Source organism: Schistocerca americana, chromosome X (assembly GCF_021461395.2).
Source record: "Schistocerca americana isolate TAMUIC-IGC-003095 chromosome X, iqSchAmer2.1, whole genome shotgun sequence".
In the NCBI taxonomy this organism is placed as follows: Eukaryota; Metazoa; Arthropoda; class Insecta; order Orthoptera; family Acrididae; genus Schistocerca; species Schistocerca americana.
The window spans coordinates 993,054,079-993,067,199 of NC_060130.1; the positions used below are offsets into that span (position 1 = coordinate 993,054,079).

A 13,121-nucleotide genomic window follows, 5' to 3' on the forward strand; every position below is an offset into this window, starting at 1 on the left:
TGCATGTGAATATAATTGTTGTCAAACTCGCTCATGTTCTCATTATGTTAAGTCCCTATCACTTGAACCTTGTTGTTGCAGTCTTTTTTCAGCTTTACAACATTATGTTCTAGCTTGTCACCTCAAGAATTAATGCTTTTATTAATTTCCTATGTTGCTGAAGATATTTTTAAAAATTGAAAGGTCCAGGATGGAATAACAACAACATTATGAGGAGAATAGGTAGCTACTCACCACATAGGAGTGTTGGGTCGCAGGCAGGCACAATGAAAAAGAGTACTAAACATTTAAGCTTTCAGCTAAAAGTCCTTCTTCACAAACTGAAAGCGCGCACACGTGCACACGCACTCGTGTGCATCCACCCCCCCCCCCACCCACCCACCCACTCACACACACACACACACACACACACACACACACACACAGTCTCTCTGGCCTCTGTAATGGTCGTGTACATATGTGTTATGCTTGTTTGAATGTGTGCGTGCTTTCCATTTTTGATGAAGGCCTTTTGACCAAAAACACTAATGTTTAATAGTCTTTTCATTGTGCCTGTCTGCAACTCAGTGCCTCCTCTAAGTGGTGAATAATAATCTTTTCATGATATTGTTGGAGATATTTTTTGATCAATGTGGCTTTCAAGATCTGTAAACTTTGGTCCATACTTTAAATCATTTGTTTTGTACTTGAAAACTTCTGAGTTGAGTCCTGCTTAATGCTGTCAGGTATTTGGTTCTGTCCTTGTGAAGTGTACTCACATTGCTTACGCTTGCTGCTCCCACATCCATAGAATGGGAGATGACCTATTTGTGTGCTTGCAGGAGTACGCAAAAACCTTAATTTAAAAGTTTTACTTGGCTCATTCTGTTCTCATCTAGACTTCTCTTAAAGTAACAGAACTTCAGAGGAAACAGTTCATTAGTATGTACAATTTCCAAGTTATGTCATAATATTTGGAGAAGCTTTAAACCACCCTACAATATAGTATTAAAAATACAAATTCATGAGTTATGAGATGAAATTCCTGCAAAACTGTTTTCTCTGAAAGTTACCTAAAAGAATTTTGTAGGACATTTATTAGACTTGTTGGCAATAAACAGACCTGGTCTTTCTGAGGATGTTCTCATAGAGTTTGAGTGTAGCTATCATGATGCACGTATAGGAACAGTGCTTTCCCATATAAAACTGCAAAAATTAACAGAGAAGTATGTATGTTCAGTAAAATTTATGAAGACATCATATTTCATGTGTGTCCGTAGAGAGGCTCATCCGATTCCAGTGGCAGACTACAAGAGAGATGTTGTGCATCATGATGTGGTGTACTGTAAAAATTGAGGGAGTGTACATTCCTAAAAAATTCAACCCATATATTTCCTTCTCTTGCCTATATCTTACAAAATGATCATAAAGGTAAAATTAGAGACATTTAATCTGTACACATAGGTTTATTAACAGTTGTTCATGCCACACACTATTCGTGACTGGAACAGAAGTGACAGTAGTACACAAAGTATCCTTCCCAACAAAGCACAAGATTGTTTGCAGAGTATAGACGATTTTATTTCAGTTCACAGCCTCACTTCATTGCACAAACACAAGATACATTAAATTACAGGATGGAACACAAAGTTTATCCGTCAGTATAACACTACTCTACACACTTTGGAAACCAGGTTATTGTCAAGAGTTATCGACAACATGTGCTCTAAAAAACCAAATAAAGACTGTGGGATCAGACCGAGTATTATAGCTGCATGTGTCATTGTTGAGTCCGTCTGGCGGATCACAATGGTAAATGGCATAGAACTAGAACTGCTGTGGTAGCAGTTGGCCACTCTTACGTTCTAGAGCATAGCCTATCATAGCATCACCTCGTTTTTATGTGGAGATGCATCAGCTGCTGACAAGAGACCACCTTCAGCTGCGTTAATTAACTGCCCGATGTGTATTGACAGCACTACCAAATTCTAATTCCCTTTCCCCTTTGCTGTCGTGGGCACTGAGAAGGGTGTATGTTTTACTGCAAGTCAACTAAGACTGAGCTGGCGATGCCTGTCATGCTGGAGGTGGTGGTGATGCGTGTGGGGCTGTTCATCCCAATGTCCACGGGGCAGAGAATGTCACCGCCTGTACTGCTTGGAGGTGAAGTGGGGCCATCCATCTGGATGTCCTCTGGATGGAACATGCTCCCATATGTGGTGTTTGAAGGTGAGGTACCCGTGCACTCACTTCGTCATCTTGTGTGTCTCATTCTGGACCGAGCATGGCTGCTGGACAGTCTGGCTGGGAGGCTCCGATGTGACCTTCGCAACAGGACCAGGTAGAGGCTGGTGTTGTGGATGGAATACCATGTCTAGCTGTTGTGGCATGGTCTCTAGGTTCTCCTTAAGTGGGAGTGAGGACTGTGGTGGCATGTGTGACTATGACTGCAACTGGTTTTGATGTTTTCTCTGCAGGCCATCCATGCTGTCAGTCTCATGCATGGGAGCCCCTGTAAAGGTATTACCATGGCAGGCATCCAAAGTGTGTTCTGGTTGGAACTGCACACCCACACAAGGGCGCCAAACTGGATATGTGGTAGTCTGAAGATTACGGTGCCTCGTCTCACGAAGTAGGGTAGAACCGTCTGCTGGTGGCCGTGTAGATTTACATCTACATCTACATTGATACTCCGCAAGCCACCCAACGGTGTGTGGCGGAGGGCACTTTACGTGCCACTGTCATTACCTCCCTTTCCTGTTCCAGTCGCGTATGGTTCGCGGGAAGAACGACTGTCTGAAAGCCTCCGTGCGCGCTCTAATCTCTCTAATTTTACATTCGTGATCTCCTCGGGAAGTATAAGTAGGGGGAAGCAATATATTCGATACCTCATCCAGAAACGCACCCTCTCGAAACCTGGCGAGCAAGCTACACCGCGATGCAGAGCGCCTCTCTTGCAGAGTCTGCCACTTGAGTTTATTAAACATCTCCGTAACGCTATCACGGTTACCAAATAACCCAGTGACGAAACGCGCCGCTCTTCTTTGGATCTTCTCTATCTCCTCCGTCAACCCGACCTGGTACGGATCTCACACTGATGAGCAATACTCAAGTATAGGTCGAACGAGTGTTTTGTAAGCCACCTCCTTTGTTGATGGACTACATTTTCTAAGCACTCTCCCAATGAATCTCAACCTGGTACCCGCCTTACCAACAATTAGTTTTATATGATCATTCCACTTCAAATCGTTCCGTACGCATACTCCCAGATATTTTACAGAAGTAACTGCTACCAGTGTTTGTTCCGCTATCATATAATCATACAATAAAGGATCCTTCTTTCTATGTATTCGCAATACATTACATTTGTCTATGTTAAGGGTCAGTTGCCACTCCCTGCACCAAGTGCCTATCCGCTGCAGATCTTCCTGTATTTCGCTACAATTTTCTAATGCTGCAACTTCTCTGTATACTACAGCATCATCCGCGAAAAGCCGCATGGAACTTCCGACACTATCTACTAAGTCATTTATATATATTGTGAAAAGCAATGGTCCCATAACACTCCCCTGTGGCACGCCAGAGGTTACTTTAACGTCTGTAGACGTCTCTCCATTGATAACAACATGCTGTGTTCTGTTTGCTAAAAACTCTTCAATCCAGCCACACAGCTGGTCTGATATTCCGTAGGCTCTTACTTTGTTTATCAGGCGACAGTGCGGAACTGTATCGAACGCCTTCCGGAAGTCAAGAAAAGTAGCATCTACCTGGGAGCCTGTATCTAATATTTTCTGGGTCTCATGAACAAATAAGGCGAGTTGGGTCTCACACGATCGCTGTTTCCGGAATCCATGTTGATTCCTACATAGTAGATTCTGGGTTTCCAGAAATGACATGATACGCGAGCAAAAAACATGTTCTAAAATTCTACAAGAGATCGACGTAAGAGATATAGGTCTATAGTTTTGCGCATCTGCTCGACGACCCTTCTTGAAGACTGGGACTATCTGTGCTCTTTTCCAATCATTTGGAACCCTCCGTTCCTCTAGAGACTTGCAGTACACGGCTGTTAGAAGGGGGGCAAGTTCTTTCGCGTACTCTGTGTAGAATCGAATTGGTATCCCGTCAGGTCCAGTGGACTTTCCTCTATTGAGTGATTCCGGTTGCTTTTCTATTCCTTGGGCACTTATTTCGATGTCAGCCATTTTTTCGTTTGTGCGTGGATTTAGAGAAGGAACTGCAGTGCGGTCTTCCTCTGTGAAACAGCTTTGGAAAAAGGTGTTTAGTATTTCAGCTTTACGCGTGTCATCCTCTGTTTCAATGCCATCATCATCCCGTAGTGTCTGGATATGCTGTTTCGAGCCACTTACTGATTTAACGTAAGACCAGAACTTCCTAGGATTTTCTGTCAAGTCGGTACATAGAATTTTACTTTCGAATTCAATGAATGCTTCACGCATAGCCCTCCTTACGCTAACTTTGACATCGTTTAGCTTCTGTTTGTCTGAGAGGTTTTGGCTGCGTTTAAACTTGGAGTGCAGCTGCTCCTTCTGTTAATTGATGTTGTCACTTAAGTGCTGAGAAAGAGAGATGGAGCCGCTTCTGTGGATGCTTCCTCCACAGTTTTCAACAGTGGCTGTTTGAGCATTCTAATTATTCTTTCCACTTATCCATTGCTGTGGGGTGCTGATGTCAGGTGTGGAATACCTTTCCTATGGCAGAAATCCTCAAACTACTTTGATGTAAATTTCTGTCCATTATCCAAAGTGATGGTCAGGGAGAAAGCCTTAAATAGAAGCAACATTGTATCTCTGGTGGGTGGTGGTGGTGGATGACATTTTAACAATATAAGGGAAATTTTGCACTGTGTCCACCACTGCCACCTCCAGCCACATAAAACTGAAGAAGTGCCTGGTGAAATCTATATGGATTCACTCCCATGGATTTGTGGTTGTGGGTCAAGACACTGAAGGTGCCCATGGAGGCTGCTGCTGTTGAACACACTTGGTGCTGCGGTGAATCGAGGCTCCTATACTGCTGGGGAGGGGGACAAAATGCTACACCCTCAATAGCAGTGTTCAGTAGCACCAGGGTGTAATATGTGCATACTTCAGTGATTAAATTGTTATGAACATCGGTGATCAGGTGGTGTTCAGGAAGCCTGTCTATGCACCCTCTGTTTGACCCTGCAGTCAGTAACTGTGCCGAGTTTCGAGATGAACAGTGTTTGCAACATTAATTCTAGGGTACAACCACGCCCCACCAATGAGTACATACTCCTGCACTTGGCCACCTGTGAAAAGACTGTGATGGTTTGTGATGTCACTAGGAAGTTTGGATTGTTTGCTGTACCTCCAAATACAGCTGGAAGCAAGTAACTTATTGTAACTTCTTACTTATCAGATGCTGGATCCTGTTCCATATACAATCTGAACAAATAATTGCTAGTTACTTGGGCACAGCAATGTGTCATCGCCATTTGAAGAGGATCACATTGTGGGTCTACGGGAAGCTGAATGGACATATTGATGGATTGCTGCATATGTTGAGTCCAATGTAGGAGGTGGTGTGTCCCTGCTTTCAACAGTGGTCTTTGGAACATTCCCACACCTGTATCCCAGGCTGCATGTCCAAATAGAACAGACATGTCAAGATTGACTCATTTGACGAGCAGCAGTGGCCGACTGAACATCGTCCAGGAAAAAATCTGGGCACATGTTGCATCTGCTGTGTCACCTAGGATCATTGGTAGCCATTTCCTTGCTGCAGTATTAAGATCACATGTGCCTCTGGCCAGGCTGCCACTACCACTATCACCATGATACCACCAAGCGTGGCTACTCTGGCGTTGTGAAGGAGTTTACTAGAGAGTAGAATGGCACTTTGTTGTCTTAAGTGAAGAGCGTAGGCTCTGTTCACATGTGAGTGATGGGCATACGCATGTATGACGTAGACCAGGTGAGCTACTTATTCCAAAGTGCATTTGCCTACACAACAAAAGTCCCATCCCAAGTTTCGTGGGGCGGTGGTCATTATTACAACTCACTGTCACATTTGCTGTCTCTGCAGGGTAAAATAACCAGTGCCCACTACATTGCATGGGCTGTTATCCCCTTGCTACTCCCATTTCTTTGACGGGAAGGTTATGTCCTTTATTAGAATCACAATGCACATCCACCATATGGCCGCTGCAACACAAATTTTCTTCACGGTGTAGAACAACTGTCCTTGCCAGCAAGATCAACAGATCTCTTGCCAACTGAACATGTGTAGGACACGATGAAGCAGGAACCTAGGACCTCGAAGAAGTGTTGCCGAATTGCAACTAAACGCACAAGATGTGTGGGGCAGTCAATCACAAGATGCCATTTGGACCTTAATAAACATTTATATGTGGGAATTCATCTTTGCTTTTGCCACCAGAGGGGTTTACATTCTTGTCATTTTCTAGGCACTACAGTGGATCGAGGTGAGAATCTGTGGTCTCAAAACTGCTGGAATGATGACTCAATCATCAATGGACATGATTATTCCATTTAATAGTTGTAACTGATGCTGCATCAGGAAGAAGAATTGAACCTGCATGTCTGCAGGACAGTTTTCTTGCCATACTATGCATGTGCAGTTGGCCACCTGTGAAAAGACTGTGATGGTTTGTGATGTCACTAGGAAGTTTGTGATTGTTTGCTGTACCTCCAAATACAGCTGGAAGCAAGTAACTTATTGTAACTTCTTACTTATCAGATGCTGGATCCTGTTCCATGTACAAGCTGAACAAATAATTGCTAGTTACTTGGGCACAGCAATGTGTCAATAGCAGTTCTATGGGTGTGATAGCTTTTGTGCTAAGCATGTCTGAGGTACTCTACTTTCTCTTTGAAAAACCCACATTTATCAAGATTACATTTTAGGCCTACTACTCATAGGCAAGAAAATACTGCATGCAGATTCATCAGATGCCTGGTTTGCTGTGACCTGTCTCTGTTATTGTCAATATAATTTGCACATGACGAGAGTGATATTGTAAGTTACTCAAGATAACACTAAAAAGTTGCTGGCACACTTGCAACACAAAACAAAAAGCATATTTGTATGATCCAATGGGCATGTTGATTGCTGTTATATTTTGTGATTCCTCATCCAGTGGCAACTGCCAAATCAATTTTCAAGAAATTTTTCAGCCAGCTAATTTTTACATCATATTTTCCAATCTAACATCAGATATAAATCTGTAATTGACTGAACATTACGTGTTGATTTGAAATCTCCATACAATTTTAGTGATCTACTTGATTTATTTATTGCTAGTATTGGTATATCCCAGTTACTTGTTGTCACAGTTTTGATGTTTCCCAAACTTTGTAGGTGATGAAGTTCTTCTGTAATTGAATGTTTTACTGCAGTAGGCCTCGGCATCTCCTACAGAATTTCACTGTTCTGGCATGCCTTAAAGTTATATGCAATGTGAAATTGTTAGTGCACACTAGGTTGAGCCCAAAAATATTTGTTACACACTTTTGAGTCAAAAGATCTAGAGAAAATGTGTGAGTCACTTGCTTATACTTTGCATCAACAGTGAATATGACCATGATTGGAATGCTCCGTTTGCTGTATTGACACCAAACAATGGTTAGTCAGCCCTTCTTGAGATTGAGACAGAACTTTGTTGTTTACTGTCCAAAATTCCCAGTTGAGATACAGGCAAATTCTCTGTCAGAATAATTTACTAATTTTTAAGAAATTGTTCACTTCTTCATCAAGGGAAGAAAGGGTGCATAAGCTTTGTGGGACTCTGCAAAAATTTCGAAAATGACCATTCATAATTGCAACTATTTCTGAACATCCCAGTGTTTCATGAAACAAAATATCTGTCAGTATTCATTGTAAGAGAGCAGCATAACTTCCTGAATTTCAGTCTGTTCATCATTGCACATTTCCTTTTTTATCTACAACAATAAATACAAAGGCTCACTCAACTTTGCGTGTCTTGCACTGACAGATGACATTTGACAAGTGTCAATACAGCACAAGCCTTAAAATTTTGTGAAAAATCAGGACTCCTCCCTGTGTTGTTTAGGAGCAGACTTAATGTTGAGTGGCTGACTGTTTCTCATTTTCTGTGTTAGTGGTCATCAAGCTGCAAGTATCATGAAGTAGTATTCAATGATAAGACTAAAATAATTTTATTTAACACCAAGGTTGCAAACAGAACCATGCATTGTTATACACACAACCGTGCCTGTTGTTACACGTTGTTTCGGTACATTTAAATCATAAATAATTTTCATTATTTAAAAGACAGTTGTGTTTAGGCTCACTCATCCAATATCATTTTTAACAGATTGGTGTTTCATTCAGTAGGCATGAAACTAAATAATTATGTATTGTGATAACAGAGATGCCAATATTTTAGGTACCTGCCTGGACATCCGTGTATGTTAGTGAGCCATTTGCAGGATTGAGGCAAGCCTCCAGCCCTAGATATTGTGAATTGTGGTTTATTTGTCTCATTATACACACATCTAAATCATTTGATTCAGGTCCAGGAGACAGGTCAAATTGTGGTAAAATTTCACCAGACTGACTTGTACAATTTACAAACGACATTCATTCATATTCAGTAAGGTTTCTTACAATCAAGTTGTTCAGTGCCTGATAGCCATCATCATTATTGTCAAAGGTGCGGTGACTAATTGTATGCAAAATTACTGTACTGTAGCCTCAAAAAGGTTTCTACATGCCAACTATGAACTACAGCTGTTAGTTGATAAAAAATGCATTATTCCAAAGGTATCTGTGTGACTTGGGTATATAAAATCATGAATAATTAAGGTATGTAATATTGCCTGCCCCCCCCCCCCCCCCCCACCCCCTCTCTCTCTCTTGGCTATATTTCTGTTTGAGGGTAAACTTGATTACTATATTGTCGCAGAAGAAGCATACTGTAGTAGTTATGATACTAGACTGTTGCATGGGGGGTCATGAATTCAAAACTCACCTGAACTGTAAAATTTTAATTTCTTTATTTAGTTCAAGTGCATTCTAGAAGTATCCACAAATGGCAACAATCATCATACTGCAATGTTCTGTATCTGTATATATATCGTATGTGTTCTGGCCGGAGGCAGTTCGCTCCGCGCCCTTGTATGTGCTAGTGCTAAATAAAACCTTCGTTAAGTGAAGTTAGTGTTCATCATTCATCTACTTACACCTTCTTCTATGTGACATTATTACGTGTATTTGTAAAATAGGTTACTGGTTCAGAAATGCATGTGTGTCATGAAAAGATTAACTTATTTATAATTAAACTTGAATCAAATGAGAGAATTTATAGAATTTACTTGTTTCATATTTCAGATAGTTCTCTTCTGGAATTTGCATTTTTCTCTTCAAATGACAGTAACAGATCCAGGAATTTATTTACACTCATCAGTTCCAAATTTGTATCATATTTGTTAATCAAGAAAACGTACCCAGTGATGTAAATACTGTTTATGGCAATATGTAAGGTGTAAAATTAGTGGGTCGGAACCTTGTATGACGACTTTCTGATTTTAGCGTAACTTCAAAGGGTATTTATGAATTCTGCTGCTTTCCCTACCCCCAACGGAGAGAATTTGTGATCAAAGAGCCTATGATGACCTCCAGTAGGCATCCTTCTCCTGTCTCCACTCTCACCTCTCGTTACCATAGATCTTTTGACTGAAATACTGATACATATTGTCCATTCTAGCTTGGAGATGGACCAAAGAAATGCTTGAGATACTGGCCAGATGATGAAGCTGTTTATGATCATGTTCGTGTGAAATATTTAGATAATGAAAGCTGCCCATATTACACACGCCGGGAACTAAGTGTTAGCAACATTAAGGTATGTTAAAATTTTCAGTTCTTGTAAATTATTTAGCTCTATATCAAATAGGAAATAATATGTGAATGTTTGCTAAAACATCTTAGACTGTTAAAATAATGAAGTAAGTTTTAAAAACTCTATTTTTAATATGGTAGCAACTTTCATGAATGTGCCCAGAACATTCTTGCTTTATTTTCCAATATCTTGGCTACAAATTGTATGACCATTGTCTAGGAGGGTCATAGATATTTTCTGAATGTGGTACTGTGCCTGTTTAGGAATAAACACACCACTGTGATTTAAAAAAGGAATTACAGATAACATGCACCTAACAGTGTATAAAACATATAAACACTCACTAAAGACAGAAACTCATAATGATTGTGATGCTTGGCTGGTCATTCCAACTGTTAGGTGGTTCAGATTCTAGACAAAAATGCTATGAAACCATATAGTAGATATCAGTTGAATTACTCTATTGGCTGAGTTTAAACCCTTATATTGGTTGATTATGTTGTCTGTCATCTGCATACCCACTATTTCTTTAATGCAAGCTCACAGAAAGATGGGATTGTGACCATTATATGAACATTGTTATTATTAATAGAGGACCATTACAGATACATTGCTCAGCCACCACAGATTTGTTCATGCTACATAACATCTACCATTTTTTTTTTTTTAAATTCCCACCTTTCGTAGCGGTAGATTGTTGTTAATGCTTATTACAAGAGGTCTGCCTTGTCTGGTTAGAAGAAGATCACATTCACTAGATTTTTAAAATGATTGTCACTATTTTTAAGGAAAAACATATGGAATAAAGGCTCTGTATCTAACACTATCTCTGCCTCTTCCTTCCCTCATGAGTGATCTCAAGGTGTGGTTTGCATTGCTTTTGTGATTGATGTGGCCACAATCTTTTGTAATGGAATACAACTATCAATGTCAGACATTACACGAGCTCTGTGAACTAAAGGAAAGTTATTGTATGCAATGGATGGTGGTAGCTGGATGTCTACAAGTATAAATTAGTATGGAGTGATTTAAACTGTATACTATATCAGGACTCGATTCTAGAACCTTGTGTATCACAGGCAATCTGTCATTGAGAGAGCTAATCAACCATGATTCACAACACATCCTCACAACTTCCTTTCTGCCAGTACCTCTGTATCCTACTTTCCAAATTTGATAGATGCTCTCTTGCATACATTTCTTGGCTAGTACATCTAGGAGAAAGGATGTAGTGGAGAACTGTAATGGAATACAACTATCAATGTCAGACATTACACGAGCTCTGTGAACTAAAGGAAAGTTATTGTATGCAATGGATGGTGGTAGCTGGATGTCTACAAATATAAATTAGTATGGAGTGATTTAAACTGTATACTATATCAGGACTCGATTCTAGAACCTTGTGTATCACAGGCAATCTGTCATTGAGAGAGCTAATCAACCATGATTCACAACACATCCTCACAACTTCCTTTCTGCCAGTACCTCTGTATCCTACTTTCCAAATTTGATAGATGCTCTCTTGCATACATTTCTTGGCTAGTACATCTAGGAGAAAGGATGTAGTGGAGAACTGGCTTGGACTCAGATGAAGAGTTGTTTCCAAAACGTAGCAGTGTGTATACTGGCTTGGAGCTTCGTGTATGATGGACAGGAACTCAAGGGAAGAACTCTGTCTTTTCTCGGCCAATGTTCTTACAAACAAGCTGTGGGCAGTGTATGCAGATGATTGTGCTTTATCTTCAAAATCATTCATAAATAAATTAGTCACCAGGGTGGCAGAGGGTCCCCAATATCTTAACAGTGACAGCTCAGAATCAAAGACAGGCTGACACACCAGGATGCTGCCTTCCATAATTATAAGTTGTTGCAACAGATTAAAAAAAGCCAAGCGAACCACACTTCACAGTCACCCAAAATAGAAGAAAGAAGTGTGGCCAGAGATGTTGTTGATTCTAGAGCTGTTATTCAGTGTGTGAGGAGCATTTCTCTAAAAATAATGAGAATCATGAATAAACATCAATTATAAATGTTCTTCCTCTCATCAGCCAATACTTCCAGCATGTGGTAAGAACAATCTACTGCTATGAAAAAGGAAATTTATAAAATTCAGTGTCAGCGCCGTTAATTTTAAACTACAAGAAAGATCTACATCTACATCAGTACGCCGCAAGGCACTGTACGGTGCATGACGGAGGATGGCCTGTACCACCACTAATCATTTCCTTTCCTCTTCCATTCACAAAGAGAATGAGGAAAAAATGACTGTCTACATGCCTCTGTACAAGCTCTAATTTCTCCTGTCTCACATTACATGTTGCAAACTACAGGTGAAGGGCAACCGGCAGATTCCATAATTCTAGATCTATAGAAAGCATTTGACGTGGTACCTAGCTACAGACTGTTAAGAAAGACTCAAGCATAAGGAAAAAGTTCCAGATATGTGAGTGGCTCAAAGACTTCAGAAGTTATAGAATCCAGTACACTGTCTTAATGTGAATTGTACATTGGCAGCAGTAGAATTTTCCTGCAGTCAGCTTCAGATGCAGGTTTTCTGAATTTTCTCAGTAGTGTTCCTCAAAAAGAGCATCACTTTCCCTCCAGGTATTCCCATTTGAGTTCCCGAAACATCTCCATAATAATTGCATGTCATTTAAACCTACCGGTAACAATCTAGCAGCCCGCCTCTGAATTTCTTCAATGTCTTACTCCAGTCCGACCTGGTGTGGCTCACAAAGACTGAAGCAGTACGAAAGAATGGGTCAGACAAATGTCTTGTATCCAGCGTCCCTTACAGTTGAACCACACCTTGCTAAAAATCCTCCCAATAAAGCAAAGTCGACAATTCGCCTTCCCTATCACAATTTTGTGCTCGATCCACTTCATATCACTTCGCAACGTTACGCCAAGATATTTAATACGCTCGACTGTGTCAAGCAGTACGCAAATAATTTGTATTTGAGCATTATGGGTTTGTTTTCCCACTCTCTCTCCTTTTTTTTTTTTTTTTTTTGAGCTAGGTGTCATTCATAACACCAACTACAAATTTTGTCGAAGTCATCTTGCATCCTTCTACAGTCACTCAACGATGACACCATTCCATACACCACAGCATCATCAGCAAACAGCTTCAGATTGCTGCCCATCCTGTCTGCCAGATCATTTACGTATATGGAAAATAATATCACACTTCCATGGGACACTCCTGACGATACCCTGGTCTCTGATGAACATTCACTGTGAATGACAGTGTACTGGATTCTATAACTTCTGA

At 40.6% G+C, this 13,121-nt stretch overlaps 1 protein-coding gene across 1 annotated transcript in view; it reads left to right on the plus strand.

Moving 5' to 3' along the window:
- Nucleotides 1–13,121, plus strand: part of LOC124554920 (tyrosine-protein phosphatase 69D) — a 407,323-nt gene that overhangs the window by 344,836 nt on the left and 49,366 nt on the right. Inside the window, exon 23 of the mRNA XM_047128610.1 lies at nucleotides 9,713–9,850. Within this exon, the coding sequence (XP_046984566.1) occupies nucleotides 9,713–9,850 (138 nt within the window). The remainder of the gene's footprint in view (nucleotides 1–9,712; nucleotides 9,851–13,121) is intronic.